This window comes from Rattus norvegicus, chromosome 12 (assembly GCF_021556685.1).
Source record: "Rattus norvegicus strain SHRSP/BbbUtx chromosome 12, alternate assembly SHRSP_T2T, whole genome shotgun sequence".
In the NCBI taxonomy this organism is placed as follows: Eukaryota; Metazoa; Chordata; class Mammalia; order Rodentia; family Muridae; genus Rattus; species Rattus norvegicus.
Window position 1 is genome coordinate 15,544,864 of NC_141545.1, and position 21,168 is coordinate 15,566,031.

Here is a 21,168-nt window from a genome sequence, read left to right on the forward strand (position 1 = left end):
TTTGCTGCTGGCATTTGCCTCTGTATTTGCTGTATTCTGACTGTGTCTCTCAGGAGAGATCTACATCCGGCTCCTGTCGACCTGCACTTCTTTGCTTCATCCATCTTGTCTAATTGGGTGGCTGTATATGTGTGTGCCACATGTGGGGCAGGCTCTGAATGGGTGTTCCTTCTGCCTCTGTTTTCATCTTTACCTCCCTATTCCCTGCCAAGGGTATTCTTGTTCCCCTATTAAAGAAGGAGTGAAGCATTTGCATTTTGATCATCCGTCTTGAGTTTCATATGTTCTGTGCATCTAGGGTAATTCAAGCATTTGGGCAAATAGCCACTTATCAATGAGTGCATACCATGTGTGTTTTTCTGTGATTGGCTTACCTCACTCAGGATGATATTTTCCAGTTCCAACCATTTGCCTATGAATTTCATAAAGTCATCATTTTTGATAGCTGAGTAAAATTCCATTGTGCAGATGTACCACGTTTTCTGTATCCATTCCTCTGTTGAAGGGCATCTGGGTTCTTTCCAGCTTCTGGCTATTATAAATAAGGCTGCTATGAACATAGTGGAGCATGTGTCTTTTTTATATGTTGGGGCATCTTTTGGGTATATGCCCAAGAGAGGTATAGCTGGGTCCTCAGGTAGTTAAATGTCCAATTTTCTGAAGAACCTCCAGACTGCAGATTTCCAGAATGGTTGTACCAGTCTGCAATCCCACCAACAATGGAGGTGTGTTCCTCTTTCTCCACATCCTCGCCAGCATTTGTAGTCACCTGAGTTTTTGATCTTAGCCATTCTCACTGGTGTGAGGTGAAATCTCAGGGTTGTTGCTTTCCCTTATGACTAAAGATGTTGAACATTTCTTTAGGTGTTTCTCAGCCATTCGGCATTCCTCAGCTGTGAATTCTTTGTTTAGCTCTGAACCCCATTTTTTAATAGGGTTATTTGTCTCCCTGCAGTCTAACTTCTTGAGTTCTTTGTATATTTTGGATATAAGGCCTCTATCTGTTGTAGGATTGGTAAAGATCTTTTCCCAATCTGTTGGTTGCCGATTTGTCCTGACCACAGTGTCCTTTGCCTTACGGAAGCTTTGCAGTTTTATGAGATCCCATTTGTTGATTCTTGATCTTAGAACGTAAGCCATTGGTGTTTTGTTCAGGAAATTTTTTCCAGTGCTCATGTGTTCCAGATGCTTCCCTAGTTTTTCTTCTATTAGTTTGAGTGTATCTGGTTTGATATGGAGGTCCTTGATCCACTTGGACTTAAGCTTTGTACAGGGTGATAAGCATGGATTGATCTGCATTCTTCTACATGTTGACCTCCAGTTGAACCAGCACCATTTGCTGAAAATGCTATCTTTTTTCCATTTGATGGTTTTGGCTCCTTTGTCAAAAATCAAGTGCCCACAGGTGTGTGGGTTCATTTCTGGGTCTTCAATTCTGTTCCATTGGTCTATCTTTCTGTCTCTGTACCAATACCATGCAGTTTCTATCACTATTGCTGTGTAATACTGCTTGAGTTCAGGGATAGTGATTCCCCCTGAAGTCCTTTTATTGTTGAGGATAGTTTTAGCTATCCTGGGTTTTTTGTTAATCCAGATGAATTTGCAAATTGTTCTGTCTAACTCTTTGAAGAATTGGATTGGTATTTTGATGGGGATTGCATTGAATCTGTAGATCGCTTTTGGTAAAATGGCCATTTTTACTATATTAATCCTGCCAATCCATGAGCATGGGAGATCTTTCCATCCTCTGAGGTCTTCTTCAATTTCTTTCTTCAGAGGCTTGAAGTTCTTATTGTACAGATCTTTTACTTGCTTGGTTAAAGTCACACCGAGGTATTTTATATTATTTGGGACTATTATGAAGGGTATCGTTTCCCTAATTTCTTTCTCGGCTTGTTTCTCTTTTGTGTAGAGGAAGGCTACTGATTTATTTGAGTTAATTTTATACCCAGCCACTTTGCTGAATTTGTTTATCAGCTTTAGTAGTTCTCTGGTGGAACTTTTGGGATCACTTAAATAAACTATCATATCATCTGCAAATAGTGATATTTTGACTTCTTCTTTTGCAATCTGTATCCACTTCATCTCCTTTTGTTGTCTGTTTGCTCTGGCTAGAACTTCAAGAACTAAATTGAATAAGTAGGGAGAGAGTGGGCAGCCTTGTCTAGTCCCTGATTTTAGTGGGATTGCTTCAAGTTTCTCTCTATTTAGTTTAATGTTAGTGACTGTTTTGCTGTATATGGCTTTTTCTATGCTTAGGTATGGGCCTTTGAATTCCCACTTTTTCCAGGACTGTTATTATGAAGGGGTGTTGAATTTTGTCAAATGCTTTCTCAGCATCTAATGAAATGATCATGTGGTTTTGTTCTTTCAGTTTGTTTATATAATGGATCATGTTGATGGTTTTCCATATATTAAACCATCCCTGCATGCCTGGGATGAAGCCTACCTGATCATGGTGGATGATTGTTTTGATGTGCTCTTGGATTCGGTTTACCAGAATTTCATTGAGTATCTTTGCGTCGATATTCATAAGAGAAATTATTCTGAAGTTGTCTTTCTTTGTTGGGTCTTTGTGCGGTTTAGGTATAAGAGTAATTGTGGCTTCATAGAAGGAATTCGGTAGTGCTCCATCTGTTTCAATTTTGTGGAATAGTTTGGATAGTATTGGTATGAGGTCTTCTATGATGGTCTGATAGAATTCTGCACTGAACCCTTCTGGACCTGGGGTGTTTTTGGTTCGGAGACCTTTAATGACTGCTTCTATTTCATTAGGAGTTATGGGGTTGTTTAAATGGTTTATCTGTTCCTGATTTAACTTCGGTACCTGGTATCTGTCTAGGAAATTGTCCATTTCCTCCAGATTTTCCAATTTTGTTGAATACAGGCTTTTGTAGTAAGATCTGATGATTTTTTTGAATTTGCTCTGATTCTGTTGCTCTGTCTCCCTTTTCATTTCTGATTTTGTTAATTTAGACAAACTCTCTGTGTCCTCTCATTAGTCTGGCTAAGGGTTTATCTATCTTGTTGATTTTCTCAAAGAACCAACTTTTGGTTCTGTTGATTCTTTCTATGGTCCTTTTTGTTTCTACTTGGTTGATTTCAGCTCTGAGTTTGATTATTTCCTGCCTTCTACTCCTCCTGGGTGTATTTGCTTCTTTTTGTTCTAGAGCTTTTAGGTGTGCTGTCAAGCTGCTGACATATGCTCTTTCCTGTTTCTTTATGCAGGCAGTCAGAGCTATGAGTTTTCCTCTTAGCACAGCTTTCATTGTGTCTCATAAGTTTGGGTATGTTGTACCTTCATTTTCTTTAAATTCTAAGAAGTCTTTAATTTCTTTCTTTACTTCTTCCTTGACCAGATTATCGTTGACTAGAGCATTGTTCAACTTCCACGTATATGTGGGCGTTCTTCCCTTATTGTTATTGAAGACCAGCTTTAAGCCGTGGTGGTCTGATAGGACACACGGGATTATTTCTATCTTTCTGTACCTGTTGAGGCCTGTTTTTTTGACCAATTATATGGTCGATTTTGGAGAAAGTATCATGAGGAGCTGAGAAGAATGTATATCCTTTTGCTTTAGGCTAGAATATTCTATAAATATCTGTTACGTCCATTTGGTTCATGACTTCTCTTAGTCTGTCTATGTCTCTGTTTAATTTCTGTTTCCATCACCTGTCCATTGATGAGAGTGGGGTGTTGAAATCTCCTACTATTATTGTGTGAGGTGCAATGTGTGTTTTGAGCTTTAGTAAGGTTTCTTTTACTTATGTAGGTGCCCTTGTATTTGGGGCATAGTTATTTAGGATTGAGAGTTCATCTTGGTGGATTTTTCCTTTGATGACTATGAAGTGCCCTTCCTTTTTTTGATGACTTTTAGTTGAAAATTGATTGTATTCGATATTAGAATGGCTACTCCAGCTTGCTTCTTCCGACCATTTGCTTGGAAAGTTGTTTTCCAGCCTTTCTCTCTGAGGTAGTGTCTGTCTTTGTCTCTGAGGTGTGTTTCATGTAGGCAGCAGAATGCAGGGTCCTCATTGTGTATCCAGTTTGTTAATCTGTTTCTTTTTATTGCAGAGTTGAGACCATTGATGTTGCAAGATATTAAGGAAGAGTGATTATTGCTTCCTGTTATATTCATATTTGGATGTGAGGTTATGTTTGTGTGCTTTTCTTCTCTGTTTTGTTTCCAAGACTATTAGTTTCTTGCTTTTTCTAGGGTGTAGCTTGCCTCCTTATGTTGGGCTTTACCATTTATTATCCTTTGTAGCGCTCGATTTGTAGAAAGTTATTGTGTAAATTTGGTTTTTTAATGGAATATCTTGGTTTCTCCATCTATGTTAATTGAGAGTTTTGCAGGATACAGTAACCTGGGCTGGCGTTTATGTTCTCTTAGGGTCTGTATGACATCTATCCAGGATCTTCTGGCTTTCATAGTCTCTGGTGAGAAGTCTTGTGTGATTCTAATAGGTCTGTCTTTATATGTTACTTTACCTTTTTCCCTTACTGCTTTTAATATTCTTTCTTTATTTTGTGCATTTGGTGTTTTGACTATTATGTGACAGGAAGAGTTTCTTTTCTGGTCAAATCTATTTGGTTTCTGTAGGCTTCTTGCATGTTTATGGGCATCTCTTTCTTTAGGTTAGGGAAGTTTTCTTCTATGATTTTGTTGAAGATATTTACTGGTCCTTTGAGCTGGGAGTCTTCACTCTCTTCTATACCTATTATCCTTAGGTTTGATCTTCTCATTGAGTCCTGGATTTCCTGTATGTTTTGGACCAGTAACTTTGTCCATTTTACATTGTCTTTGACCATTGTTTCGATGATTTCTATGGAATCTTCTGCTCCTGAGATTCTCTCTTCTATCTCTTTTATTCTGTTTGTGATGCTTGTCTCTTCCTTTGGTTTTCTATATCCAGGGTTGTTTTCCTGTGTACTTTCTTTATTGCTTCTATTTCCATTTTTAATTCCTTCACCTGTTTGATTGTGTTTTCCTGGAATTGTTTCAGGGATTTTTGTGATTCCTCTCTATAGGCTTCTACTTGTTTATTTATGTTTTCCTGTTTTTCTCTAAGGGAGTTCTTCATGTCTTTCTTGAAGTCCTCCAGCAGCATGATCAAATATGATTTTAAATCTAGATCTTTCTTTTCTGGTGTGTTTGGATATTCAGTGTTTGCTTTGGTGTGCGAAGTGGGCTCCGATGATGCCATGTAGTCCTGGTTTCTGTTGCTTGGGTTCCTGTGCTTGCCTTTCACCATCAGATTGTCTCTTCCACCATTGTCTTAGTTAGGGTTTCATTGCTTTGAGAAGACACCATGACTATGGAAACTCTTATAAAAGAAAATGTTTAATTAGTGTTGGCTTTTAGTTTCAGAGGTTTGACCCACTATCGTCAAAGTAGGAAGCATGGCACTGTGCAGGTAAAGAGTGCTGGAAAAGGAGCAGAGAGTTCTGCATCTTGATCCAAAGATAACCATTAGAGGACTTACTCACACCGAGCAGAGCTTGAGAACCAGAAGACCTCAAAGCCTGCCTACATAGTGACACACTTCCTCCAACAAGGCCACATCTCATAATAGTAGCACTTCCCATAGGCCAGACATATTCAAACCACCACAACCATCATGGACTTTAACCCCCTGAAACAATGAAATGAAAAAGTAACTAAGATATCCCATATCCAACTATCCTACTCCTTTTCCCTGTCCCCATCCAACTGTCCCACTTCTTTTCCCTGTCCCCATGAACTCACTGCAGCTCTGGTTCCTTACACCAGGCCTGCAAAGGCTGTGCCCACTGTCTTCATTGTCCATGGGTGAAGAGTTTGTGGGCCCAACACTCCACTAATGGACTATGAGTAGTTAATGATTTCTGAAGCAAGCATATTTTCTTCAGTGATGTAGCCCCTGATACCCATGCTGTTCATGGTCTAGTAAATGAAATGATTCTCAATCTATCTTCATGAAAGCAGCCACAGTTAAACCTAGTGGGCTACTAAGAAAGAAAGGAGGAAAGAAAGAAAGGAAGAAAGAAAGAAAGGAAGGAAGAAAGAAAGGAAGAAAGGAAGAAGGAAGGATGGAGAGGAAAATGGCAGAGGGATTTGTTGAGAAGAAGGGTTTCTGTAGAGAGAGAATATGAGAGTTAAAATGGGGTGAAAATGACTAAAACTTCATTATATACACAAATGCAATTGCCAGAGAATGTTAAAAATTAGACACTTGCTGCTGAGGCGAACCTTTGAAACATCATAGTAGAGACTGGAGAGATTGCTTAGTGGCTCAGTGGTTAAAAGCACTGACTGCTCTTCTGAAGGACCTGGGTCCAATTCCCAGCACCCACATGATGGTTGTTAACTAGTTCCAGAGGCTATGCCACCCTCTTCTGGTCTCCACAGGTACTAGGCAAACACAAGATAGACATGCATGCATACATTCATACATGCATGTATACATACATACACACATGTACATGCATATATACATATATACATACATACAGGCAAAGCATACATGCACACAAACTGTGTAACCTGATGGCTTATTAGCAGGAATGAATATGAAGATGCTAATGACTAGGGAGATGGCTGGGTGTCCAAAGTGATCACCACATAAGCACAAGGACAGAAATTAAAATCATCCAAAATGCCAGGTGGGCATGGCAACATGTCTGTCAAAACGGGAGAAGCATTAACTAACTAATTGATTAAATTCAGACACAGCACCTCACAATCAAGAATTTTTATATATTCAATAATGATACTTGCAACGTTTTAAGTGTGTTCCCCCACTTGTATGGTTAAAATTAATCTTACATGTATCCTGTCTAGCTGGTGGAACCTTCTAGAGGTGTGAATCTACTGTAAGTCTCTGCTCATGAATGGATTGATGCCATTTTTGCAATCACAGTTGCTACAGGACTGTATTCTTGAGGAGATGATATCTCATTCTCTGTTGTCTTTCCACCTTCAGTCCTAGAATGATAAAGAAAGACACACCCAGACCACATATCTGCCCCTAGACTTTGGACTTCTCAACTTATGTAACTAGAAAACCATTATTTCACAATAGCAGCAGAGAATGAAGTAAGATATAGCCATGATGTTTAACCCTGGCCATTCCCAGTCTGTGGTTTTTTGAAATTTGCCAACATCCTTTGGTTTCTCCTCTATCCTATGCTTTCATGTGCTTTCTGCTTTCCTCTTACCTCTGAATGCCCTGGTTGGAATATGTTAGAACTCTCTGGAACAATGGTTCTTAACCTTGTTCTTTAGGTGTCAAATGGCTCTTGCACAGGAGTCACCTACAACTACCAGAAAACACAGATATTTACATCATTATGATTCATAACAGTAGCAAAATTAGTTATGAAATAGCAATGAAAATTATGTTGGGGTCACACGACATGAAGAACTATATTAAGTGGACACAGCCTTAGGAAGGCTGAGAACCACTCCTCTAGAACATCTGCCTTCCTGCTTGGATGATGGTTTCAGGAACTTGCAATTTAATAAATGGCTACTAAGATGTTTGTGTTGATTGTGTGCTCATAAAGCCATTTGTAAAATGTGTGTGTGTGTGTGTGTGTGTGTGTGTGTGTGTGTGGTGTGTGTGTGTGTGTGTGTTTAATGTTTTTCTTGTTGAAAATGGTAACCAGTTCTCTTAACTTCCTGCTTGCCCTCCTCCCAGTTTTCAGTCCAGCCCCTTTAATATTCTCTCCTAACTCGTCCTCCCTCAGTTTCCCAACAGCCTGCTTTAACAGCCCCTTCTCAGTTTACCCAATTCTAGCAACTCCAAACTATAACAACTGTTCTAGCCTATCTGCTCAGCTCAGCTCCTCCTGGCTCAGCTGCCTTCTAACAACGCCTTCACTGGCTTCTCTTCTCACTCTGCTAGCCCCCTACCCCACCTCAGCTGGCTTTTAAAAAATATCTTATCCCATTCCCAGAAATCCAAGAGGCAACCAACACTGAAGGTCATAGGGTCAAGCAGTTTAAATGGCTAAACATTCTTAAAGGGCCAGGCACACAAGATAAATCACACTGCAAACATTTTGTAACAACTTGTGACCTTGCTAGGAGTACTTTAGGGGGTGTAAATAGAAATATTTACTCTGTGTGATGCCGATTCAACCAGGAGGGTACTCGGGAGCCCATTTAACAACAAGAACACATTCCCTATAGAATTCTAACTCATCATAATGTTGCCTGTTTCCTGCCTTCCTGGTTCAGTCGTGGATACCTTTTACCCCTTTCTGTCTCCTTGTTTATAAAGTGATCATGAAAACTTTACCATAACATATACAACTGACTGGGTAAGAACTGTTAAAAGAGACATATTAAAGTAGATTAAAAAAAGAGATGTATTGTAGATGAGACATTTGTATCAACCTTTCTGCCCAAGGCCCAAGGCTGCAGGAAAGATGGGCGAAGAATGTATGAGCTGGAGGGTGGGGCAGCGTGCCATGGGATGCCATAAGGAGTACAGAGAAAAACAGCTGACTTGTGTGCCAAAGGAATCAGTGCATGGTGGAAAGTGATTTCAGTTGTGGGTTTCACACCTTTCAGAGCACACAGGAGCCTTATTGGGAGAGGGCCATGAATAGGTAAAGATCTATAGATATAGTTCGATTGTGTGGACTTAGTGTGTTTTGGAACTTGAACAGCTATAGACACAACTGCGAATTAGAAGAAAATAGTGCCAGTGGATTTATTTGAGTTCCCAACAGAATAAATACACACAGAATATAAGCTCAAGGGTCAGAGTAGGAAAATGCATGAACTTTTTGGCACTTTGACAAATGCCAGGTAGAGAGGCCACACCAGAACTTCAAGTTCAGGCAATGTGCAAATGACCCTTGTACTGGATGTGTCCCCGACACCTCCCCCTTTCCCGGCAAATAAATAGAGTGGCCTTCCTAGATGTCAGCTAGGCATAGCAGAGGAGCCCTGCAAGACTGTCAGCTGGGAAGGAAACTTGGAGGCCTGAACTGCTGAAGGAGAGCTAAGATGGAGATCATTCCCAACCTTTCTATAGAGACCTGGGTGCTTCTAGCTACTAGCTTGATGCTCTTCTACATGTAAGTAGCTGTCCAGGCTCCTCCCCCATCTGTAACCAGAAATGCAGCCCCCCCATTCTTTTCCTGTTGAAACATCCAAAGAGATAACAGAGGGGAAGTTGAAATCAACATCAGGTAGTTCCTACAAATGTCATTGGCCATCTTATGAGCTTCCACCCACAACTCTAATCATATGGGTTTTGACAAGACTTACCCATATAATAACGCAGATGGCTCTCGGTCTACACCTAGACTAACCAACCATTCTGTGGCATTATAAACAATTGGCTAGTGTGCTGGTTAGTTTCTATTTATGAGTTTGACAGACACAACCTGAAATTTTCTAGAAAGAGAGTTTTGACTGAGAAATTGTCTAGGTCAGGTTGACCTATAGGCAACCCTGGGTAGGATTGTCTTGATTGTTAATTGATGCAGGAAGACCCAGCTCATTGTGGGCAGCAGCATTCCCTATGCAACTAGATAACATAAAAGAAAACCCGATGGGGTTGGGGATTTAGCTCAGTGGTAGAGCGCTTGCCTAGGAAGCGCAAGGCCCTGGGTTCAATCCCCAGCTCCGAAAAAAAGAACAAAAAAAAAAAAAAAAGAAAACCCGATGAATGCAAACAAGCAGAGACCTGTCCTCTCTGTGCTCTTCACTGTGACTGGCTACTTGGGTTTCTGCCTTGACTTCCCAGATACAATGGACTGTAATGTGGAGTTGTCAGGAGAATAAATCCTTCCCCCTCTAAGTTGCTTCTTGTGGAACATTTTAGCACAGCAACATTAGCAACCATGACCTTTCCAAGCTTTAAGAACCCTTAGAATAGCCTAGTTGCTTAGACTTTTTCTCCCCTTTCACCCTTCTCTGTTTTGCCAGCATAAGTGATGAGTATATGACTGGTTCCCTGTGGATGTGGGTGTTTCTTGCTTCCATTTGTCATACCTTCTAATCCAATTTACACAAACTCCCACATTGTGTCTGTTCTTTTTTTCTACTGCTGTGATAAACACCATGACCAAAAACTTGAGGAGGAGAGAGTTTTATTATAGTAAAGGAAGGCCAGGGCAGGAACTCAGGACAGAAACCAAAGCATTTGGAGGAACACTGTCTCCTGTCTTGCTCCATATGGCTCACTTGGTCAGTTTTCTTATACTACCCAGCAGTACCTGCCTACGTGCGAAACTGCCTATAGTGGTCTGGACCCTCCTACCTCAGTCATCAACCAAGAAAATACCCCACAGACTTGCCCACAGGACAATCTGATAGAGGCATTCTCTAAACTATGGTTGCTTCTTCCCAGATGAATATATCTTGTATCAAGTTGATTAAAAGAAAACTAATAAACACAATACCCCAGCAATTTTTGAAAGGCCGCCATCCATAATTCTCTTTGATCATTATCCAGAATACTATTATTTTCTAAAATCATGTTTCCACCTTGCAATATTGAAACCACTTAACACCAAATGTTTTTGTTGTTTTCTTTGATTTGTTTGTTTGTTTGTTTTTAGCAACAACAAAAAGCAGTGTGGTGGTATGAATATACTTGACCCAGGCAGTGGCACTATTAGGAGGTGTGGCCTTGTTGGAGAAAGTGTGTCATGTTGGGTGTGGGCTTTAAGACCTTCATCCTAGCTGCCTGGAAGTCAGTATTCTGCTAGCTGGATTCTGCCATATTCCTGCCTTGCTGATAATAGACTGAACCTCTGAAACTATAGGTCAGCCTCAATTAAATGTTGTCCTAATAAAAATTACCTTGGTCATGGTGTCACAGAATGGTTCACAGTAGTGAATCCCTAGGACAAGCAGTAAGCACAATCTTGTAGGAGGAATCCCAGTTACTAGTTGGGCTTTGTTGAGGTGATCCGTTGTGATCCTTTAGTACATGTCCCTTAATGCAAATTCTTGATTATATTTGATAGTGTTTTATGAGTTTCACTTGATTTGTAGCAAGGGTTTAGAAACTGCATTGAGTAATAGACTCATATTAACAAAGAGAGAATGGACTAGAGAGATGGCTCAGCAGTTAAAAACACTGGTTTAACTGTTTTTTTTTTTTTCATAGAAACCAGGGTTTGATTCCCAGTTCCCACATAGTGGCTCATAACCATCTATAATTGCAGTTCCAAGAGCTCTAGGACTCTTTTCTGCCCTCTGTGGCCACTGAATATATGTGGTACATAGACATACATGCAGGTAAAACACTCATATATGTAAAATAATATAATTTAATTAATGTTTTCTGCAACATGTATAGTTTCATATTTTATGCCATATACTTAATCTGTTATCAATAGAAAGTACCTGACCTTCTGAAGTTCCTTTTTATTGCAAATCAAAGAATGCTTGGGTCAGATAAAACCTTTATATAAAATAAATATTTCTGCTAGAATTTCTAAGCTTGATGTGATAACACTTCCCTTGTGTGAAAAGCTTACAATAATCTGCAGAATCACCTTTTATCAGCCTTGCTTCTTTTCCTGCATCTGCTATGTGTCAGTCACACTGGAGTCGGGAGGTCTGTAGCATCATGAGAAATTAAGATGTGCTACATCATCAGTGATAGCAGCCCCGCCCTATGGAGCACCTGATTAAGCAGAACTTTGTACATACTGAGTTGACATACACAGGCAATAATTCTTCTCATCTATGACTGTCTTAGTCGGGGTTTCCATTCCTGTGAAGAGACACCATAACCATGGCAACTCTTAAGAAAGAAAACATTTAATTGTGGCTGGCTTATAGTTTTAGAGGTTAAGTCCAGTATCACCGTGGTGGGAACCATGGCGATGTACAGACATGGTGCTGGAGAAGTAGTTGAGAGTTCTACATCTGGATCAACAGGCAGCAGGAAGAGAATCATACTGGGCCTGGCTTGAGCATCTAAAATTTCAAAACCCATTCATTCCCAGTGACATACTTCTTTTAACAAGGTCACACCTCTTAACAGTGCATTCCCTGTGGGCCTACAGGGTCCATTTTTATTCAAACCTCTCCCTGGCCCTCATAGGCTTGTAGCCATATCATAGTCTAACTTTGAAAGCTCCCATAGTCTATCACAGTATCAGCACTGTTTAAAAGTCCAAAGTTCAAAGTCTCTCCTGAGACTCATGCAATATCTTAACTGTAATCCTCTGTAAAGTCAAAATGGAATATTTCCGAAATATAATAGCACAGGATATACATCATCATTCCAAAGGGGAGAGAAGGAACTATAATGAGGAATTGCTAGGCCAAAACAAGATGGAAAGCCAACTGGGAAAACTCCAAACTCTGTGTGTGTCTCAATGTCTGATGTCAAAAAGCTCTTCAGATCTCCAACTCCTTTCAGCTTTGTTGACTGCAACACATTTTTTTCTCCTTTGGGCTGATTCTACTCTCTTTTAGTAGCTTTCCTAGGCAGATATCCCACAACTCTGGCATCTTCAACATCCTAAGTTCTTCCAAGGCAATCCAGGCTTTACCTTCACAGCTCCATACAATGGTCTCTCTAGGCCTCCAAGCAGGGATACTCCTTGACCTCAGTGGCTTCTCTCTGTCACGGGGGGCGGGGGGGGAGATTCCATACCTCCTTTCTTCTATCCTTGTCCCTAAAGTCAGAACTATGCGGCTGAAACTGCCGAGGTTGGAACAGGCCGCCTTTCATATTCTATTACGTGTTCACCAGCTCTCTGTGCTCTGTGGCTTGCTTTGCTGACTAAACTTGGCTGTCCTAGAACTTGTTCTGTAGACTACGCAGGCCTCACACTCAGAAATCCACCTGCTTGTGCCTCCCCAGTTCTGTAATTAAAGATGTTTTCTTTAATTCCTTCTCACAAGTTGGAAGCCTAGCTGGGTGAGGTCTTGCTCTGAAGTTACCACTCTCTTTACTTAGCATCAGGGTCTTCATTAATGCATTTATACTTGCTCAAACTGTACATTTGTATTCTCCCTTGCTCACCATGTTCCTTTTCATTGTAAATCTGCATAAGTGTGGCCACAGATATACCAAACAACAGTCGATACTATGCTGTCTGGAAATCTGCTCTGCCAATGCTGATAATTTATCTCTTGAATTTAGCCTAGGGCAGATTTTTTCTAGATAAGGACATTACAAAAACAGTCTCTAGGTCACACACTAATCAGACCTGCACAATTCAAATTACCCTAGTAACACTGTCTTCCATATTCCTACTAGGTTGCTCATTAAGGTCCACTTAGTTTCTTTTTTCTTTTTTTTTTTTTTTGTAGGTTAAAACCAATCGGTTATCTTTAGTTTTGATAGAGTCAGCTAGAACCCAGCTATGTGGCCAAGGTATCTGTAAATATATTTTGAGTCTGACTCTTATTTCTGGGAGCACAGGGCTGGGAGGAAGAACCGGGACCAAACTTCTACACTTGTCTGCTGGTGAGAATTGGGTGTTGATGTCACCCATTGTCATTGTGCTGGGTCAGTCTGTGGCTTTAGATCTGATAGTGTTTGGTTTGGGAAAGTCAGTGCTCCCAAGTTCCGTGCATCAATCTATGGAACTAATATCCTCTTGGTGGAATTGTCCCTTGCCTTACAGAAGTTTTACACTTTCACGAGGTCTGGTTTATTGATTGATGATCTTAATGCCTGAGTCATTGGTGTTCTGTCCAGGAAGTAGTCTTCTGTTCCAATGCGATCAAGACACTCCCCACTTTCTTTCCTATCAGATTCAGTGTTTCCAGTTTGAGGTTGAAGTCTGGGATCCACTTAGACTTGAGTTTTGTGCAGGGTGATTGTTGCTGTAGTGGATTAAACCGCTCTACTCTGCTGTGTGTAGTTTGAAAAGCCAACTTCCACCTTTGCCTGGGAGCTGCTGCACTACCAGCCCACTCCTGCTTCCCTTATGTTCCACCGGGCTTAGCTGGATGGGTGCCGCCAGCACTGACCCAGTTTTTCTTTCTTACCCACCTTTGCCCCGCTTGGTTCCTGGCACCGGTGGCGGTCAGCCCCAACCGGGCCTCTCTCTCTACCCACCTTGCTCCTGGGGTTTTCCGCTCCACCATCCCACTCCCGAGACCCTTGCTCCGGGGAGAGGTCGTGTTGCCAGCCCCACCCGAGACCTTTGAATCTGCCGGTAAAGGACACACACTCAGCTTGTCACTTTACAGCTTGCCTTTCATGGTACACTTGCTGGGCGCAGATACCTTCTGCCTGGAAATGTGCGCCCTTACCAAAACACCATCTCCTTCTCTCCTTCTGCCACAAACTCAGTGGTCTGTTCCAATCAGCCTCTGCCAAACATCTCTGACAACCCTCCCGCAGCGGAGCCACAGGCCCTGGCTGTCCCGAGATCTTACGTGATTGCCGTCTTCTTCTCGTTCCCAAGCATGGCAGAAAAAAAGCCCTTCTCTTCCCTGCATCTCTTTTTCCTCTTGAGACCCAGAAGTCTCACCTGTACCTTCCGCTCAGCAACTGGCTCCCGGTCTTCTTTATTATTATTTTTTTAAATTTAGAGAATACTTTATTAGTTTTTGTAATCAAACCCACGTATATAAGACCTTACATATTTAATACAGTGTGTTACCCCTGTACAAATGGAAAAAACTTAAGTTCAACATTTCTAGACCAATATGGCTGTTAATTTCTGTACAGTGCCAACTCAACACAGTAAACGGGGATACTTTTTTCGAAAGTTGACAGCACAGGTAAAGTTTCAAAAAATTCAAATTATATATCTGTATATATATATTTATATTTATATAAAAAGACCAATAATAGCAGTGTGTTATGCATCAACAGCAGCAACAGCTTTTCCAGGTTCTGCAGTCATCTGAACAAAACTGTAGAGACATCCAGCACACTCCATTAAAAAAAAAAAGTAAAAAAACAAAACCCGAGAAAACAGCACAGTTCTGTTACTCTTGTGGTACCTGGCACCATTTTTTTTTTAAATTAGCTTCTCAATCATCATCTGGAAAGAAAACATTCTGAGCAACATCATTAAAAACAGCTCTGATAAAGCACAGTCACTACTACGTATCATAAAGCAGGTACAAGCTATTTTACATCCACAGAGGTATGATACAGTACTGTCCTACATCTATAATACTAGAGGATACAATTTAAAAGGCATTATTTGAGACTTGATTCTACTTTTCCAGCAGAGGGCCCAAAGGATGGTGTGACACAGCTTTGTAAAGAAACATACTCTAGACAGGATTTCCTTTCACTAGTGGCACACTTCTAAGGATTCATTCTCTCCATGAATGTCAGCTAAAACCGTTATTAAAAAAATGAAATATCCCTAGAACAAAACCGTATAACCACCGGATTCACATGAAGATGAACCAGTGGAGACAAGCTGGACCTCACCTTACCAACAAGCTATCAAATCTGTTATGTTTAAACAGTGAGACCTCCAAGGAAGGAGATGCCAAGTAGTGCTTCAAAGCTTCGGACCACAATCAAACACAGCATCCTTTTCAACAGAAGCAGAAGCTCATCTGAATATGCTCATGGATGCTGACATCAACATTTAATCATCTCCTCACTCATCCAGGAAGAGGGGGAGATCAGTTACTACTGTACTTTATTGTGTTCAACCAAATCACCATGTTACAAAAATAGCAAGCTGCCATAATAAAAAATAAGGCTCCTCTATCCAGCACCAGATAGCATCATTTTACTTTCAAGCCTAGAAATTGCACACTTGTATATAAACCAATCGAAGATGAGGATTGAGAGGTCATCTTGGTGGATTTTTCCTTTGATGAATATGAAGTGTCCTTCCTTATCTTTTTTGATGACTTTTAATTGAAAATTGATTTTATTTGATATTAGAATGGCTACTCCAGCTTGCTTCTTCTGACCATTTGCTTGGAAAGTTGTTTTCCAGCCTTTCACTCTGAGGTAGTGTCTGTCTTTGTCTCTGAGGTGTGTTTCCTGTAGGCAGCAGAATGCAGGGTCCTCATTGCGTATCCAGTTTGTTAATCTATGTCTTTTTATTGGGGAGTTGAGGCCATTGATGTTGAGAGATATTAAGGAATAGTGATTATTGCTTCCTGTTATATTCATATTTGGATGTGAGGTTATGTTTGTGTGCTTTCATTCTCTTTGTTTTGTTGCCAAGACGATTAGTTTCTTGCTTCTTCTAGGGTATAGCTTGCCTCCTTATGTTGGGCTTTACCCTTTATTATCCTTTGTAGTGCTGGATTTGTAGAAAGATATTGTGTAAATTTGGTTTTGTCATGGAATATCTTGGTTTCTCCATCTATGTTAATTGAGAGTTTTGCAGGATACAGTAACCTGGGCTGGCATTTGTGTTCTCTTAGGGTCTGTATGACATCTGTCCAGGATCTTCTGGCCTTCATAGTTTCTGGTGAAAAGTCTGGTGTGATTCTGATAGGTCTGCCTTTATATGTTACTTGACCTTTTTCCCTTACTGCTTTTAATATTCTTTCTTTATTTTGTGCGTTTGGTGTTTTGACAATTATGTGACGGGAGGTGTTTCTTTTCTGGTCCAATCTATTTGGAGTTCTGTAGGCTTCTTGTATGCCTATGGGTATCTCTTTTTTAGGTTAGGGAAGTTTTCTTCTATGATTTTGTTGAAGATATTTACTGGTCCTTTGAGCTGGGAGTCTTCACTCTCTTCTATACCTATTATCCTTAGGTTTGATCTTCTCATTGAGTCCTGGATTTCCTGTATGTTTTGGACCAGTAGCTTTTTCTGCTTTACATTATCTTTGACAGTTGAGTCAATGATTTCTATGGAATCTTCTGCTCCTGAGATTCTCTCTTCCATCTCTTGTATTCTGTTGGTGAAGCTTGTATCTACAGCTCCTTGTCTTTTCTTTTGATATTCTATGTCCAGGGTTGTTTCCATGTGTTCTTTCTTGATTGCTTCTATTTCCATTTTTAATTCCTTCAACTGTTTGATTGTGTTTTCCTGGAATTCTTTCAGGGATTTTTGCGATTCCTCTCTGTAGGCTTCTACTTGTTCTCTAAGGGAGTTCTTTATGTCTTTCTTGAAGTCCTCCAGCATCATGATCAAATATGATTTTGAAACTAGATCTTGCTTTTCTGGTGTGTTTGGATATTCCGTGTTTGCTTTGGTGGGAGAATTGGGCTCCGATGATGCCATGTAGTCTTGGTTTCTGTTGCTTGGGTTCCTGCGCTTGCCTCTCGCCATCAGATTATCTCTAGTGTTACTTTGTTCTGCTATTTCTGACAGTGGCTAGACTGTCCTATAAGCCTGTGTGTCAGGAGTGCTGTAAGACCTGTTTTCCTGTTTTCTTTCAGCCAGTTATGGGGACAGAGTGTTCTGCTTTCGGGCGTGTAGTTTTTCCTCTCTACAGGTCTTCAGCTGTTCCTGTGGGCCTGTGTCTTGAGTTCACCAGGCAGGTTTCTTGCACGGGAAAAGTTGGTCCTACCTGTGGTTCCAAGGCTCAAGTTTGCTCGTGGGGTACTGCCTAAGTCCTCTCCGCGGCGGCAGCAACTGGGAAGATCTGCGCCGCTCTTTCCGGGAGCCTCCGTGCACCAGGGTTCCAGATGACATTTGGTGTTTTCCTCTGGCGTCTGGATGTGCACAGAGTGCAGTCTCTTCTGGTTTCCCAGGCGTGTCTGCCTCTCTGAAGGTTTAGCTCTCCCTCCCACGGGATTTGGGTGCAGAGAACTGTTTATCCGGTCTGTTTCCTTCAGGTTCCGGCGGTGTCTCAGGCGCAGGGATCCTGCCGCTCCTGGGCCCTCCCCTACGGGAACCCAGAGGCCTTATACAGTTGCCTCTTGGGCCAGGGATGTGGGCAGGGGTGGGCAGTGTTGGTGGTCTCCTCCGCTCTGCAACCTCAGGAGTGCCCACCTGATCAGGCGGTGAGGTCTCTCTCCCACGGGGTTTGGGAGCAGAGAGCTGCTGTGGGCCGGGATCCGCGGGTGTGGGACTTCCGGTAAACACAGGAAGTCTCCACTTAGTTTCTTATACAAAGTCCCAAAGTCAACATTCAAGAGCGTGGTCTGCCCTATTACCTCAATGCTTCAGTCTCTGGTACCAATTTCTGTCATAGTTTGGGTTTCTATTGCTGTGAAAGGATACCATGACCCTCACAACTTCTAATAAAAGAACATTTAATTTGGGTGGCTTACAATTTCAGGGGGTTTATAGTCCACCATCTTCTTTGTGGAAAGCACAGGCAGACATGGTGAAGGAGAAGGAGCTGAAGGTTCTACATCAGGACCAACAGGCAGAAGAGAGTGTGTAGCTAGGCTTGGCTTGAGCAGCTAAAAGCTCATAGTCCATCCCAGTGGCATACTTCTTCTAATAAGGTCACAAATTCTCCAACAAGGCCACACCTCTAATAGTGCCACTTCATGTGGACCCATGATGGGCCATTTTCATTCAAACCACCACATTAACCATCATGATAAATAAAATTCTGTCCACCACTGTGCCTACTGGATAATTACCACCAGTTGGAGGTCCAGATTGACCCATGAGAGAAACAGCCTTTAAACAATGTCTTGGTCATTAAGGGAACATACTGGAAAATAGCCTTCTCTGTAGCTTATGTCAACCAGATTGCAAGTCAGAGAATCTTGGGGGTCTCTGACATTTCTCTGATGCCAGTGGCAGTCATGAACTCAATTGTCATTATAAGGACATAAGAACTCGATGATTGGTTCCAGGTCTTTCTAAAAGGGCAACTTTCAGAGCAGTTAGAGCCTCTAACAAACTTGTGGCTTAGAGAAAAGCAAACACATAAGTCTCTGACCAATCTGGAAGAACAATACCATAGGGTCTTCATGGCCTTGTGGCATTAAGTAATTCAGTTATGCAAATAAGCCTTTCCCTTTTATCTAATGAGAGTCACTGCTTCAGGGATTTTTCTAAATGGACAAGAGCAAATGGAACACCCTGGGAAGCTTTGAGCCTGAAACTCTAAGACTCTAAAATCCAAATCTGAGGCTTTTTATTAATGATGTTCTCCTGGACTGGAAGCACAGTAGCTTCCACCATCTCTATCCCATCATTCTGATGGGTAGGCATACTTAGTGAACATTGGAGAGGAGAGTGGGATTGTAGCTGTTTGGGTTTTTACTGTTATTTGTCATTTAGATGTTATTCGTCGGGTTTGATTCTTGAAGTTCCTGAGTCATAGTCATGACTGACACATGTTCATATGTATAAACTTGGACTTTTCTGTTACTTTACAGATATGGGACCTATTCTCATGGCCTGTTTAAGAAACTAGGAATTCCTGGACCCAAACCTGTGCCTTTATTTGGCACCATTTTCAACTACGGTGATGTGAGTAGTGTTTAAGCTCTTTCATTTATATTTTTATTGATTGATTTTTATTTTGAGACTGGGTTTTTCTGTATATCCTTGGCTGTCCTGGAACTCACTCTGGAGTCCAGGCTTCCTTGAAACTCAGAGATCCATCTGTTTCTGTCTCCCAAGTGCTGGGATTAAAAACATGTGCTATCACTACCTGACTGCTCTTTCATTTCTTATAGTTGTAATTTCTTTTAAAATTAGATTTATCTGCTTTTATTTAGGACTATGAGTACTGGTCTGCACTTGTGTCTGTGCACCACATTTGAGCCTGGTGCCTGCAGAGGTCAGAAGATGATGTCAGATCTCCTAGAACTAGAGTTACATATGGTTGTAGATTGCCATGTCGGGCTTGGGAACTGAACTTGGTTCCTCTGCTAGTGCAGATGGTGCTTTTATTTTTTTATTTTTTTATTGATAAATCTTTTTTTTATTTATTTAATACTTAATAATAATATTTTGGTTTCCGGGCAAACATCCCCCTCCTTATGGGTGTTCCCCTCCCAACCCTCCCCCCATTGCCGCCCTCCCCCCAACAGTCTAGTTCACTGGAGGTTCAGTCTTAGCAGGACCCAGGGCTTCCCCTTCCACTGGTGCTCTTAAGAGGATATTCATTGCTACCTATGAGGTCAGAGTCCAGGATCAGTCCATATATAGTCTTTAGGTAGTGGCTTAGTCCCTGGAAGCTCTGGTTGCTTGGCATTGTTGTACATATGGGGTCTCGAGCCCCTTCAAGCTCTTCCAGTTCTTTCTCTGATTCCTTCAACAGGGGTCCTATTGTCAGTTCAGTGGTTTGCTGCTGGCATTCGCCTCTGTATTTGCTGTATTCTGGCTGTGTCTCTCAGGAGCGATCTACATCTGGCTCCTGTCAGTCTGCACTTCTTTGCTTCATCCATCTTGTCTAATTGGGTGGCTGTATATGTATGGGCCACATGTGGGGCAGGCTCTGAATGGGAGTTCCTTCAGTCTCTGTTTTAATCTTTGCCTCTCTCTTCCCTGCCAAGGGTATTCTTGTTCCCCTTTTAGAGAAGGAGTGAAGCATTCACATTTTGGTCATCCGTCTTGAGTTTCATTTGTTCTAGGCATCTAGGGTAATTCAAGCATTTGGGCTAATAGCCACTTATCAGTGAGTGCATACCATGTATGTCTTTCTGTGTTTGGGTTAGCTCACTCAGGATGATATTTTCCAGTTCCAACCATTTGCCTATGAATTTCATAAAGCCGTTGTTTTTGATAGCTGAGTAAAATTCCATTGTGCAGATGTACCACATTTTCTGTATCCATTCCTCTGTTGAAGGGCATCTGGGTTCTTTCCAGCTTCTGGCTATTATAAATAAGGCTGCGATGAACATAGTGGAGCATGTGTCTTTTTTATATGTTGGGGCATCTTTTGGGTATATGCCCAAGAGAGGTATAGCTGGATCCTCAGGCAGTTCAATGTCCAATTTTCTGAGGAACCTCCAGACTGATTTCCAGAATGGTTGTACCAGTCTGCAATCCCACCAACAATGGAGGAGTGTTCCTCTTTCTCCACATCCTCGCCAGCATCTGCTGTCACCTGAGTTTTTGATCTTAGCCATTCTCACTGGTGTGAGGTGAAATCTCAGGGTTGTTTTGATTTGCATTTCCCTTATGACTAAAGATGTTGAACATTTCTTTAGGTGTTTCTCAGCCATTCGGCATTCCTCAGCTGTGAATTCTTTGTTTAGCTCTGAACCCCATTTTTTAATAGGGTTATTTGATTCCCTGCGGTCTAACTTCTTGAGTTCTTTGTATATTTTGGGTATAAGGCCACTATCTGTTGTAGGATTGGTAAAGATCTTTTCCCAATCTGTTGGTTG

General features: G+C 41.4%; 1 protein-coding gene across 1 annotated transcript in view; it reads left to right on the forward strand.

The window, feature by feature from the left end:
* The first annotated feature begins 8,924 nt into the window (after positions 1-8,924).
* The window catches only part of Cyp3a18 (cytochrome P450, family 3, subfamily a, polypeptide 18), a 49,990-nt gene continuing 37,746 nt past the window's right edge, over positions 8,925-21,168 (forward strand). Inside the window, 2 exon segments of the mRNA NM_145782.2 lie at positions 8,925-9,073; positions 19,207-19,300. Coding sequence (NP_665725.2) covers positions 9,003-9,073; positions 19,207-19,300 — 165 coding nt within the window. The 5' untranslated portion in view covers positions 8,925-9,002.